Genomic DNA, 15,000 nt, shown 5'->3' with positions numbered 1-15,000 from the left:
CCTCGGGATCATATTCCGACCAGATCCTCTTGAATTCATCTAAATGATGCGGTCCAAGGATTGACCAATCACGTGTCAGGTAGTCAAAGTTGTCCATGATGACGGCGACGAATAAATTAATGATCTGTGGGGGAGGGAAATCAGTAATGAAACTAAATTGAGCAAAATTCTATTTAGAAACCAAATTCAAAATTCAAAAAACAGAAACTAAATTGCCAAAACAGTTGGCTAAATTATTCAACAAAATTATTATTATTATTATTATTTTTTTGCAATATTTCGTATGTTTTTTCTTCTGGAGAAAGTTTTAACATTTTTTAAGTATAATTTTAAAGGTCAATATTATCAAATATCTTCTTTTTATTAAACCACTTGGGAAATAAAAAAATAAAATAAAATAATAAAAGAAAAAGAAAAAAAAAAGAAAAAAATATTAATAATAATTATTTTAATATTTATTTTTTATTTTCCATTTTATTTTCTAATAAAACAGTAGTTGTAGTTGATTATTATTGATGTTATCTATTAAATTGGACCGGGAGAGCAGTGAGCACATGGAGCTGGGCTGTTTTAATATACCAGGAAAGCGCAGAGCATGTAGAAGCTGATGAAGTAGAGGATGGCGAAGTTGCTCCCGCAGGATTTCTCTTCTCCAGGATTATAGTCGGACTCGGAATCACACAGTTTTCCAGGTAAACAAGCCAACATGATCTGCTGCCACGCTTCACCTGTCGCACACCTGAAAAGACCATTAGAACAGCCATACATAATGTCAATTAGTAAACGAGAAAACTCGTTAGTAAAACTTTAAATTAATGTTCCATTCGCTCATTTCAAGAGTTCACACTCAGCTGATGATTGATAATGAAGCTTGTTTGGCATGCTGTCCCAAGAGAGAGCCCTGAGCTCATGAGATCCTCGAGCCCGGGGCTCCCTCACGTTTGCAGGGTGAGATGGGAGTTTGAGCTCAGGTAGATCTGGAGAACTCCCCTGTTGTAGTAGCTAATGAAAAGATCGTGATCGCTCTTAAGAGATAACTAGTGCCTAGGAGCATGTCTATGGTGCTGATTTGGATCAGTCAATTAACTTAAGCTGCGTGTTTCTGAACGGTGGGAGGCAGGGCCGGAGCAAGCTGAACTGCCACTCTAGGCAGAGGACGGTCACGCCGCCCTCAACCCCAATGTGAAAACGAAAGTGACCGGTTATGAAAATGAAGTGAGGTGTCGCGGACCTCTATTCTGCCGCCCTATGCGCGGATATAACTGAGGACGCGCGGCGGCTGAGGAAGGGAGGGAGGTGTCGCGGATGCCGCCCTCTCTATTCTGCCGCCCTATTCGCTGATATAACCAAGGACACGCGAGTGCTGATGGAGGTGTCGCCTATACGCGAATATATCTGAGTGGTGAGGGAGGTGTCGCAGACACAACTGAGGACGCGGGTGGTAAGGGAGGTGTCGCGGATGCCGCCCTCTCTATACTGCCGCCCTAGGCGGCCGCCTAGGTTGCCTCTATGGAGATGCCAGCCCTGGTGGGAGGAAACTGGAGAACCTGGAGGAAACCCACGTGAGCACGGGGAGAACGTGTAAACTCCACACAGAAACGCCAGCTGGCTTGGTAAGGACTAATCAGTGACGTTCTTGCAGTGAGGCGACAGTGCTAACCACTGCGCCACCGTGCCACCCATCTAGGAAAGGAGGAGGAGTAGGGGTGGAAGGGGGGATTCTTCAAATTGAAGATGGCTGTGATATGGAGCTGAGGGTGTTTATAGTGAATTAGGAATCGTCTGATTGGTCAATCATAAATTGAATAATGTGGGACCGGCTGTGATCAATCATAAACACGTGACCCTCTCGACATTACTTTATAAATAAACTTCACGTATTTACTGACATCAACAAACAATTAGAGCTCCCTTTATTACAGTTTTTATTCAACGTTGATAAATTTAGATAATGTTGCTTTAGTTAAATAATGTTTCACTTTGGGTTTTAATAATGCATTAGTTAATGCTGAACTATGACTGATAAATTCTGCACAAGATTAGTCATACTTAATGACATTAACTAGCATTAACTAAAGGACCATTATTCTAAAGTGTCACCAATTCATCTTTTTATTTGTCCTCTTGTTATGAATAACCAAGAGATGCAAAATCTAGTCACGCTGTAAAAATAAGCCCAGGTCTCATCGGAAATACATACAAGCAGAAATATTATTATTATGATTGCAAAGTTTTATTTTGTAGCCAAATGCACCAGGATAATGTTTTTAACCCTTGTGTATTGTTCCAGTTGACTCCCCTTTGGTGATGTTGGTGCTGTTTTTGCCCCATTGACTTCCATTATAATCACTTTTTTTACTGTAAAACCATAACAGCATATAATCATGCATTCTTGAGTGTTGCTGGTTTTACCTGTTGAGGTAAAACATTTCATTTTTACTGTTGATCATCATTTGGCAGCATTAATCCTTTAGATAGGCCTGTGCTAAAGAGTTTTTGACTTTTATATTCAGTTCAGTGGAGTAAAACCAAGCTTTTGTTGCACTGCAACTGATGATCGACAGTAAAAATGACACGTTGTCCCTCTTCCCAACAGGAAAAACCAGCAGCAATCAAGAATGCATGATTATATGCTGTCATGGCTTTACAATCAATAAATGAGATTGTAATGGAAGTCAATGGGGCAAAAACAGCCCCGAACATAACCAAAGAGGAGTCAATCTAAACAGAGTCTTGTTGAGATTCAAAGCATTTCCTCAAAATATGAGTAAAAATCAGATTTGTCAGCAAAAATCATCACATTTGCTGAAACACAGAGAAAATTTAGGCCAAATTAGGACTCAAAATCAGCCCAGAGTGGATGAAAACGACCCAACAGCACACAAGGGTTAATCAAATAAACATAAGACTGAAATAATGTATAATTTTTGGCACGCCAGTGAGACTCACTCAATCAAAACTGACTGATTATTACGATATTGTCCTGAACACACCTGAACAGCAGGAGCACGGCTTGAGGAAAGGTCTGGAAATTATTATTGCGATTAATACTGGTTCCATCCACCATAGCAATCTTCCCGAACACCTACAAAAACAAATAACAAGCGATTATCATAATTCACGGCGGCGATCCGACAAAACTGCAGCGGCTTTTACAATGTTTACCTGCATTCCGATGACAGCATAGATGAAGAAGAGCATGGCGATGAGCAGAGCCACATACGGCAGAGCCTGTCACAGAGAAACAACACTGACGTCAGCTCAAACATCACACACACACGCGCCACAGCGGAATGAACCGCCAACTATTCCAGCATATGTTTTACACAGAGGATGCTCATCTAGCTCAACCCAGAACTGGGAAACACCCAAACACACTTATTCTCACACACACACACACACACACACACTACGACCAATTTAGTTGATCAGTTCCCCTATAGTGCATGTGTTTGGACTGTGGGGGAAACCCACACCAACACGGGGAGAACATGCAAACTCCACACAGAAATGCCAACAGGCCCAGCCAGAACTCAAATTAGTGACCTTCTAGCTGTGAGGCCACAGTGATTACCATTGAGCCACCGTGCCACCCCTATTTATTTTCTATCCATGGTTATCGGCCCATGTCTAGTGCATTATATGGCATATATGATCTTCAGGTGTGGATCAATCATGCATTCACCTCCCAAAAAAAGCAGTACCAGGTTTGTTTTGTATATTTAGCAGGACTTTTGACAGTATTTGTCATGTAATATACCTGAAAAGACTTGATGAATGTCCAGAGTAGCGTGCGGATGCCTTCTCCTCGGCTCAGCAGCTTCACTAGACGCATGACCCGAAACAGCCGGAAGAACGTGATGGAGATTCTCGCACTGTCCTCCGTGTTCTGGGAAAACAGTTCATGTTAATGCGCTATATTGTGCTTCAGTGTGTCACACATGGCGCAGTGTGAGTATTGTGGGAACAGCACTGTGTGTTCCACTCGTCTGCACTGTTCTTGTCTCGTTTCTAGTCTGAATGTCTAAAAATTCTTAAATAGTCTGCAAGTGTGGTACGGGCATGGCAAAAGATGCTCTTCTTGCTTCGAGTTTTGGTCTTGTTTGTAGACCAGATATCTAAAAACTCTAAAATCAAGAAGCTTTTTCTAGACAAATACAAAATATTGTCTTGTTTTCAGAAATAACGAGTCAAAATAAAGTTAAAGCAAGAAAAATAACTGGCCAATAGAGTGAGATAATCTTATTTCAAAAGGAAAAACAAGATTATTTTGCTTGTTTTAAAGAAAATCTCACTTCATTTTAACTCATTATTTCTAAGAAACGAGACAATGTTTAGTGCTTCTCTAGAAAATGCTTCTTAATATAAGAATTTTCAGATATTTGGACTAAAAACAAGGCAAAAACTAAATAGGAAAAGCATTTTTTGCAATGTAAAATAGTCTTATTTCATATTAATTACCACTCTGGCAGATCATTTAGCTGGTTTTTAAAAAAAACTGGTAGGAATGAACAATAAGGTTGTAATAATTAGGTGTTGTGTGAACAGGACTGTGTGTTTGACTGTAAAAATGCATTTCTTCTGTTTTCATCTCCATTTTTAATTCAAATGTCTACAAATTCTGATTAAAAAAGCATTTTGTTAACATCGTTACAGAAATAAAAAGTCAAAGTTAAGTGTTTTTTTTCCTCAAAACAACTGAAATAATCAGCTAAAGTAAAATATTCTTACTTTAAACAAAAAAGAAGATTATTTTAAGGACAAAAATCACTTAATTTTGACTTATTTGGCTAGAAAATTTGACTCATTTGTCTAGAAAATGCTTCTTAATATAAGATTTTTAAATATTTAGACTAAAAACAAGGCAAAAACTAAATAGGAAAAGCATTTTTTGCAGTGTAAAATAGTCTTATTTCATATTAATTACCACACTAGCAGATTATTTAGCTGTTTTTAAATAAAAACTGGTAGGAATTTACAATAAGGTTGTAATAATTAGGCATTGTGTGAACAGGACTGTGTGTTTGACTGTAAAAATGCATTTCTTCAAGTTTTCATCTCCATTTTTAATCCAAATATCTACAAATAACGATTAAAAACAGCCTTTTCTTGAAAACTCAAACATACTGATTTATTTTAGAAATATTAAGTCAACATTAAGTGAGTTTTTCCCTAAAACAACCTAAACTGACAACTGCCAAAGTAAAATATTATTATGATTTCAAACCAAAAACAAGATTATTTAAGGAAAAAACTCTTCATTTTGACTCATTATTTCTGAAAACAAGACTACATCTTATGCTTGTTTGGAAAATGCTAAGAATTTTGAGATATTTGGACTAGAAACAAGACTGAAACTCTCAGTAATTAAAGCCTGATTTGATTAATTTTGCAGCGTGACGTTCTGCTTGATTGAGGGTGATTTTCATGCTGAGTTTGTCATGCACTGCAGGCGTCGCATTCTCAAATAATAAATGAATGCTGTTTATGGTTTGATCATAAACATAAGCAGATCATTCTCTTACAGGCTCTTACCCCTGACTACTTCACATACAGCAGATCCTGAGGGCTTCAACAGATCAGAGGATGCGCATTACTCACATTCATCTCATTACTGATGAAAGCTGCTGAATCAGCACTCAGTTACACCTCCAATAAAACAATCCACATACATAAAGACCAGATATTTGTTGTACTAAAAAGTATTTATCTTGCATTCATCTTTTTAGTCTAATTCAACTCATTCATTTTAAGTCTAAGTCTCTGTTAAGTTTAAGTCTCACAATTCTGACTTTTTTTCGCTGAATTATGGGTTACTTTGGGACTTAATTCTGAATTTATATCCTGAATTTTTGGCTTCATTTTTGGGAGGAATTCCAAATTCATAAATGACTTTTTTGTTGAAATTCTGCATTTACATGCATTAACTCTGACCTTTTTCAACAATGATTGGATTTTTTATATGAACAATTCTGGCTTTTTACTTTGAAAATTGTTGAATTTTTTTTGCAATTTTGACTTTTTCTTTAAAACAATTTTGGCTTTTTTTTTAAACAATTCTGACGTTTTTCTCTTTAAATGATTTTGACCTTTTTTAATTAATTTTAACTTATTTATTTATTTTTTTTTTACAATTTGTACTTTTTTCTAAGAACAATTCTGTCTTTTTTGATTTAGATTTTAACTAATTCTTTAAAACATTTTTCTTCAAACGATTTTAACCTTTTTAATAAACTTTGCTTTTTTTAATCAATTCTAGCTTTTTAAAAAACAATTTTGGCTCTTTTTTTAACAATTTTGGATATTTTAGATGAACAATTCTGGCTTTTTACCTTAAAAAATTACATCTTTATACAATTTTGCCTTTTTTTTTTTTTTTTGCTTTTTAAAACATTTTTGGCTTTTATTAAAGAATTCTGATGTTTTTTTTTTTTTTTCAACGATTTTGACCTTTTTAAATAAATTTTGGCCTTTTTAATCAACTTTGGCTTTTTTAAACAATTCTGGGTTTTTTTTCTTTAAACGATTTTGGTTCTTTTTAACAATTTTGGATTTTATAATCAATTTTGGTTTTTTTTTTTTTTTTTACAATTTTAGGTCTTTTTAAAACAATTTTGGATTTTTTTATTAACAATTCAGGCTTTTTACGTTGAAAATTGTCAATTTTTTTATAAAATTTTGACTTTTATCTTTAAATGATTTTGACTTATTTTTTTAAACAATTTTGGCTTTTTAAAATAAATTCTGGATTTTTTCTTTAAACGATTTTGACCTATTATTTAATCAATTTCAACTTTTTTTCCTACAGTTTTACTTTTTTTCTAAGAACAATTCTTTCTTTTTTCATTGAATATTTCTGACTGTTTTTCTTTAAACAATTTAGAATTATTTCAACAAATCTGGCTTTTTCCTTTAACATTTTTGGACTTTTTTTAACAATTCTGGTTGAATTGTAACATTTCTGGCTTTCTTCTTTGAACATTCTAACATTACTATCCTGCACTGCTTTTTGGAGGCAAAACTTTTAGGCATGACTTTTAGGTTAAAATTCTGTGTTTATATCCATAATTTCTGACCTTTTTCAAAACTCAGAGTTTACAGCACATCTCTGCAAGTCTACATTTCACATTTATAAACCCCGAAAAATGGAAAAGTCATAAAAATGTGACACTTGTTTTTCTTTTCTATGGTGGTGATATTATCCTCTATGTGAACACAGTTTCACAAGTTAAACAATTAAAAAAGACATCCTTTTATCTTTAACTGAATTGTTCAACTATGTATATATAGTACACAGCATATCTTTAATATTACCATGACTATGGCAATTCTCAAAAAAGGGCACCAGTTGTACCTGTATTCTGCATGTTTGTATTGTTTTGAAAATATAATATAGTCAAACCTCACACATAATAAACCTTAAAACTGATAGTTTCCCTCAATTTTTTAACTAACCAAATGAAACTGGAAGTCTGCTGATATTTATGTAAATATACATATTTTCAGCATATTGCAAAGATACATTACTACTGATTATACCAGCAGTCAAATGTGAAAAATGGCACCTTTTGTGAGAATCGTGCATATATAATTGACCTTCTGACATCTACACAATAAAAAAGACAGACAACACAGTCGACTGAGCCTGAAGCACACGTTTACTTACATTGATTTCTGTGATTGCAATGTCAACGATGCTACCGACAACAATTAAGGCATCAAATGTGTTCCATGCATCAGCAAAATAATGCTGCGGACACCAGCCAACAGACCACAGAGAACCAGAAGAAGAAACATCGAGACAGACAGAAAGAGGGAAGAAAAGACAGAAGAGAATCACAGTTATGACGCTGCAGCCCAACACACAGAGAGAATCAAGCACCGGGTCTGTCTCATTCTGCTTAACAGCTAGCAAAAACCAGTATTTCACTGTCTAGATTAATGCTAATTAGAAAGTCAGTGCTAGTCAATGACAAAGCAGTGTAGAAACCCAATTCAGTAAGACTTTATAATAGCTGAACGCTATAAATCATTAATAAATAGCTAGCTCATCATTTATTAAGCATTAATCCTACATTAATAGATATAAGTGCTGTGTGCTAGCATGTTGTTAACATATTTAGCATGTAGCTAGCATGTTAACACATCACCAGCATGTTTCAAGACTGTTTATGTTTTGGATTGTCGCTAACATGTTTAACATTAGATTAACCTGGTTTTAATGTTTAAGCTAGCATGTTTTCTAACATATTGTAGCATGTAGCTAGCATGTTTAACACTGCTAAATTTAAACATTGTTGACAGTTTAACATATAGCTAGCATGTTTTAAAGTTTCTAGCATATTTAAGCATGTAGCTAGCATGTTTAGCACTACTAAATGTACACATTGTTGACGGATTAACATATAGCTAGCACGTTTTAATGTTTCTAGCATATTTTAGCATGTGGCTAGCATGTTTTGTGCTACTAAATTTACACATTGTCGATGGATTAACATATAGCTAGCATGTTTTAAAGTTTCTAGCATATTTTAGCATGTAGCTAGCATGTTTAGTGCTACTAAATTTACACATTGCTGACGTATTAACATATAGCTAGCATGTTTTAAAGTTTCTAGCATATTTTAACATGTAGCTAGCATGTTTACCACTACTAAATTTACACATTGTTGATGAATTCAAATATAGCTAGCATGTTTTAAAGTTTCTAGCATATTTTAGCATGTAGCTACCATATTTAACGTTACTACAATTACACATTATTGATAAATTAACATATAGCTAGCATGTTTTAAAGTTTAAAGCATATTTTTAACATGTAGCTAGCATGTTTAGCACCACTAAATTTGCACATTGTTGACGGATTAACATATAGCTAGCATGTTTTAAAGTTTCAGGTATATTTTAGCATATAGCTAGCATGTTTAGCACTACTAAATTTACACATTGTTGATGAACTAACATATAGCTAGCATGTTTTAAAGTTTAAAGCATATTTTAGCACGTAGCTAGCATGTTTAGCACTACTAAATTTACACATTGTTGACAGATTAACATATAGCTAGCATGTTTTAAAGTTTCTAGCATATTTTAGCATGTAGCTACCATGGTTAACGCTACTACAATTACACATTGTTGATAAATTAACATATAGCTAGCATGTTTTAAAGTTTCTAGCATATTTTAGCATGTAGCTAACATGTTTAACATTAATAGATTTACACATTGTTGATGATTTAACATAAAGCTAGCATGTTTCAAAGTTTCTAACATAGCATGTAGCTAGCATGTTTAACACTACTAGATTTACATGTTGTTGACATTTTAACATATAGCTAGATTACTTTAAAGGTTCAAGCACATTTTAGCATGTAACTAGCATGTTTAACATGACTAGATTTACACATTGTTGATGAATTAACACATAGCAAGCATGTTTCGAAGTTTCTAGCATATTTGAGCATGTAGCTAACATATTTAAAACATTATCAGTCTGTTAAAACGCTGTTGATGTTTTTACAGATTGCTTTAAAGCTTCTAATACATTTTAAAACTTTAAAACATGCTAGCTAAATGTTAATCCGTCAACAATGTGTAAATTTAGTAGTGCTAAACATGCTAGCTACGTGCTAAAATATGCTTTAAACTTTAAAACATGCTAGCTATATGTTAATTAATCAACAATGTGTACATTTAGTAGTGCTAAACATGCTAGCTATATGCTAAAATATGCTTGAAACTTTAAAACATGCTAGCTATATGTTAATTCATCTACAATGTGTAATTGTAGTAGCATGTTTAGCATATATCCGCATGTAGCTAGAATGTTTAACATTACTGGATTTACATGTTGACATTTTAACATACAGCTTGCATGTTTTGAAGGTTCTAGCAGGTTTTAGCATGCAGCTAGCATGCTAAACACAATATTGGCCTGTTTCAACACTCTGTTTTGGTTTTAACATATTCGTAGCATGTTTTTAAGCTTCTAATATAGTTTAGCATGTGGCTAGCATCCCTTAATATCTTATTAGACTTTTACAAAAAATCCAGGACTTTGACGCCTAAACACTGTAACAAAAACTTGATTATTTAAAAACATACTCAATATGATGAGTAATGAGCAAATGTGTTCAAGTGTCATGAAAATACTGTTATATATCTGTAAACAGGTGTGATGATTTGAGACGCACGCTCTTGACAGCTACCGTGAGATCATTTCATAATGAGCCATTTTAGGATTTTCGAGTCTGTAACCATGACGACAAGAAAGCATATTCCCCCCTGCAGTCAGAGTGTCAGACACATTCACACACACTGAAGGACGAGCGAGTGAGCGAGCAGTGATTTACACACAGATGATGAGCAGGTGAGAGAGAGGACAGGTGAGCGGCGAGGGTCTACCTGACTCAGAATGATGTCTACTACGCTGCCAATGACCACCAGAGCATCAAACCCATTCCAGGGATCCACACAATAACCCTGAGCGGGAATGCAGGCAGAGCCAAGCGCAGGAGAACAGAAGGGTTAACATCATCAACACAAGATGGGGTTTTCAAGCGCTCCCACAATCATACTCGGCATATACTCAATAAACGTACCTTCGGCTTGAAGGCAACCAGCTTGAGAATCATTTCCACAGCAAAGACGCCCGTGAAAACCATGTTCAAAACATCCATCGCATAGTTAAATAGTCGAGACTGGCCGTGATGCTGTTTAAAACACAGAACATTAAAAGGATCTTACTTTTATGTGAGTTATAATACACATCTTTAAAGTAGGTGCAGTTAATAGGTACTGTTGAAAGCAAAATGATGCCATCCTGGGAGATCTTTTTAAATATTTCCCAAGTGCTGTTCAACAGTGTGTTTTTTACATCTCTAAACATGATATCTTTAATAACTCATCTCTAATCACTGATTTATTTTCTCTTTTCATGATGACAGCACATAATATTAGACTAGATATTCTTCAAGACACTAGTGTTCAGCTTAAAGTGACGTTTAAAGGCTTTACTAGGGTAATTAGGGTAAAGTTAGGGTAATTAGGCAAGTCATTGTATAACAGTGGTGTGTTAAACTAAGATTGCTGAAGGGGGCTAATAATATTGACCCTAAAATGGCTTTAAAACAATAAAAAATATTATAGGAAATACTGTGAAAAATTCCTGAATCTGTTTAACATCATTTGGGAAATATCTTATATATATATATTGTCATGTTCACCAGCGAACAACCACCAGATGTCACTGGTAAACACTCACACACAAACATTCACACTCATTGAACTACATATCTGCCATGTTATGGACTACAACACCCAGTCATGCCACACACACACACACACAACCGGTTCTAGATCCACACTGATTGCATTCTCACAGCTGAAGCCACTCACACAATGATTATTTGGACTAATTAAAGCCCTCTTTTCCACACACATGTTGCAGAGTCTTGTTAGCTGTATCAGTGACATTACAACGCGTTTTCCTTTGTCTGCCTTTGCCGTGTTTTTGATCCCTAGCCTAGCTTATCCTTTTGTCCTTGTCTGCCGCCTGCCATTTGACCTTTTGCCTGTTATTCGACTGTGATTCTGGACTGTCTCAATATACCTGATTACACCTTTATTGACCATTGCTTGCCTGACTACTATTAAACCTGCATTTGGATTCTACCTTCTGTTGTTGGTGTCACTCCCCGTTGTTATATATATATATATATATATATATATATATATATATATATATATATATATATATATATATATATATATACACACACACACACACACACACACACACACATACATATATATATACATATATATATATATATATATATATATATATATATATATATATATATATTTATATATATATATATATATATATATATATATATATATATACATACAGTTTAAGTCAGAATTAATAGCCCCCCTTTGAATTTTTATTGCTTTTTTTAATATTTCACATATTATATTTAATAGAGCAAGGAAATGTTCACAGTATGTCTGATCATATTTTTTCTTCTGGAGAAAGTCTTTTGTTTTATTTCGGCTAGAATAAAAGCAGTTATTAATTTTTTAACACCATTTTAAGGACAAAAGTATTAACTTTTTTTTCGATAGTTTACAGAACAAACCATCGTTATACAATAACCAGTTACCCTAACCTGCCTAGTTACCCTAATTAACCTAGTGAAGCCTTTACATGTCACATTAAGCTGTATAGAAGTGTCTTGGAAAATATCTAGTAAAATATTATTTACTGTCATCATGGCAAAGATAAAATAAATCCGTTATTAGAAATTATTTATTAAAACTATTATGATTAGAAATGTGTTGAAGAAATCTGCTCTCTGTTGAACAGAAATTGGGGAAAAAAATAAACGGGTTCTAATAATTAAGGGGGGCTAATAATTCTGACTTCAACTGTATATATATATATATATATATATATATATATATATATATATATATATATATATATATATATATATATATATATATATATATATATACGAGCAATATCACACTCATAGCAGTGCGATATGGCTGTATATCGGCACTTGTGGGAGGCGTGCGTTGGCACGAAGTCGCAGGCCAAGTGCCTTAGTGCCCCCAGCAGTGCCGATATACAGCCATACCGCACTGCTACTCGAGTGATATTGCGTTTATACAACTGTTTGACGGCAAATTTGTGTATATAAAAACAAAATCAAACATGGAGAGTCTCAAAATCCCTTTTGTATGAGGAACTACTTTCTTCCACATTGGATTCAAATCATAAGCTGACAGTTAAACAGCTGAGCAAGCATCTATTACACTGTAGATCTGTAGTGTCTGCTGGCTGTATGTGGGCGGAGTAATACACAAAGGGTAAAGAGGCTGTACGGGTGCTGATATTACTTAAATATATCACAGCTATCAGCCAATCAGATTTGAGAACCAGACAGAACTGTTGTATATATAAATGTGTGTGTGTATATATATATATATATATATATATATATATATATATATATATATATATATAAATATAAATATAAATATAGGAGTGTTAATAATTTTGCCCTCAGCTGTACAAAACAGTGTTGATGGTCAGATTCTCTCACCTGAACGGCCAGACACAGTGTATTGAGGACGATCAGCACAAACATGATGTACTCGAAGCCTGTAGAGTTCACCACATACCAGAACTTGTACTGATAGCGGTTCTTGGGGATGTATCTCCTCAGCGGACGCGCTTTCAGAGCGTATTCAACACACTGACGCTGCGAACAAACACACATCATCAAAAACAAGAGTTCACACTCAGCTGATGATTGATTATGAAGCTTGTTTGGCATGCTGTCCCGGGAGAGAGCCCTGAGCTCATAAGATCCTCGAGCACGGGGCTCCCTCACGTTTGCAGGGTGAGATGGGAGTTTGAGCTCAGGCAGATCTGGAGAACTCCCCTGCTGTAGTAGATAATGAACAGATCGTGATCGCTCTTAAGAGATAACTACTTAGGAGCATGACTATGGTGCTGATTTGGATCAGTCAATTAACTTAAGCTGCATGTTTCTGGACGGTGGGAGGATCCCGGGAGCCTGGAGGAAACCCACGTGAGCACGGGGAGAACGTGTAAACTCCACACAGAAATGTCAGCTGGCTTGGTAAGGACTAATCAGTGACGTTCTTGCTGTGAGGCAACAGTGCTAACCACTGCGCCACCGTGCCACCCATCTAGGAAAGGAGGAGGAGTAGGGGTGGAAGGGGGGAGTCTTCAAATTGAAGATGGCTGTGATATGGAGCTGAGGGTGTTTATAGTGGCTTAGGAATCGTCTGATTGGTCAATCATAAATTGGATAATGCGGGACCGGCTGTGATCAATCATAAACACGTGACCCTCTCGACATTACTTTATAAATAACCTTCACTAAAAATGTCCAGTTTATTTTAGCATGAAGACAGTGGTGGGAAGAAAAATCACACAAGTAAATCCTTCATTATCCTGCCAAAACAATCGAGTCGGAATAGAGGAAAAGTATCTGCTGTAAACACTACACTAAGCAGTATGAATGCAGACCTGGTTCTTGTCCAGCTCACAGTTCTTGTACTCTTTCTCTCCCTGCTCCTGAAAGGTGACGATGACGAAACCCACGAAGATGTTCATCATGAAGAAGGCGATGATGATGATGTAGATGATGAAGAAGATGGAGATCTCCACGCGGTAGTTGTAAATGGGGCCGATGTTCTCCTTGCTGGAGTCGATGGCCTTGTACAGCAGCCTGAAAAACACACACAATTACCCAATTCACTGCTTCAGAAACAGCATCACAAGCTCTGTGTGCATCACTGTATGATCCAAAACAAAAACAGAAGATCAACCGCAGAAATAAACGATTAAATATACCACATTATTATGTGTGTGTGTGTGATGGTCTTACGCTGGCCATCCCTCAAAGGTGGAGACGGTGAAGAGCGCCATCATGGCCATCAGCACATTATCAAAGTTAAAGTCGCTGTTGAACCAGAGACGCTCACGCATCTGAGGAAACGCCGTCTCACCCATACTGTACACGATATACGTCCCTCTGCAGACACAACATCATCATCAAACACACACACACACACACTGTACACGATATACGTCCCTCTGCAGACACAACATCATCATCAAACACACACACACACACACACACACACACACACACACACACACATACTGTACACGATATACGTCCCTCTGCAGACACAACATCATCATCAAACACACACACACACACACACACACACACACACACACACACACATACTGTACACGATATACGTCCCTCTGCAGACACAACAACATCATCAAACACACACACACACACACACACACACACACTCACACACACACACACACACACACACACACACACACACACACACATACTGTACACGATATACGTCCCTCTGCAGACACAACAACATCATCAAACACACACACACACACACACACACACACACACA

The 15,000-nt window shown here is 35.9% G+C and overlaps 2 protein-coding genes and 1 long non-coding RNA gene across 27 annotated transcripts in view; 1 reads left to right on the top strand and 2 right to left on the bottom strand.

Moving 5' to 3' along the window:
* Positions 1–15,000, bottom strand: part of cacna1db (calcium voltage-gated channel subunit alpha1 Db) — a 64,080-nt gene that overhangs the window by 9,448 nt on the left and 39,632 nt on the right. For 8 of the 25 annotated variants that reach the window (XM_087265588.1, XM_087265597.1, XM_087265590.1 and 5 more), the window contains 10 exons: positions 14,433–14,579; positions 14,072–14,273; positions 13,116–13,274; positions 10,602–10,712; positions 10,405–10,482; positions 3,761–3,889; positions 3,166–3,231; positions 2,994–3,085; positions 580–739; positions 1–124 (listed from right to left, as the gene is read on the bottom strand). The exon at positions 1–124 is cut by the window's left edge and continues 4 nt beyond it. In XM_087265588.1, the coding sequence (XP_087121714.1) occupies positions 1–124; positions 580–739; positions 2,994–3,085; positions 3,166–3,231; positions 3,761–3,889; positions 10,405–10,482; positions 10,602–10,712; positions 13,116–13,274; positions 14,072–14,273; positions 14,433–14,579 (1,268 nt within the window). Of the gene's footprint in view, positions 125–579; positions 740–2,993; positions 3,086–3,165; positions 3,232–3,760; positions 3,890–5,535; positions 5,570–7,666; positions 7,751–10,404; positions 10,483–10,601; positions 10,713–13,115; positions 13,275–14,071; positions 14,274–14,432; positions 14,580–15,000 lie in introns of all 25 variants that reach the window. The other 17 variants (XM_087265584.1, XM_087265591.1, XM_087265585.1 and 14 more) reach the window with 4 other exon arrangements.
* The window catches only part of mmp23ba (matrix metallopeptidase 23ba), a 568,642-nt gene that overhangs the window by 540,765 nt on the left and 12,877 nt on the right, over positions 1–15,000 (bottom strand). The window lies entirely within an intron of this gene.
* LOC147835840 (uncharacterized) lies at positions 6,541–11,592 on the top strand. Its single transcript, XR_015498649.1, has 3 exons — positions 6,541–8,452; positions 8,507–8,724; positions 9,002–11,592. It is a non-coding gene; the product is annotated as an uncharacterized LOC147835840 (long non-coding RNA).

This window comes from Danio rerio, chromosome 8 (assembly GCF_052040795.2).
Source record: "Danio rerio strain M-AB ecotype USA chromosome 8, GRCz13ab, whole genome shotgun sequence".
Taxonomy (NCBI): domain Eukaryota; kingdom Metazoa; phylum Chordata; class Actinopteri; order Cypriniformes; family Danionidae; genus Danio; species Danio rerio.
This window is presented reverse-complemented; position numbering and strand designations above follow the sequence as displayed.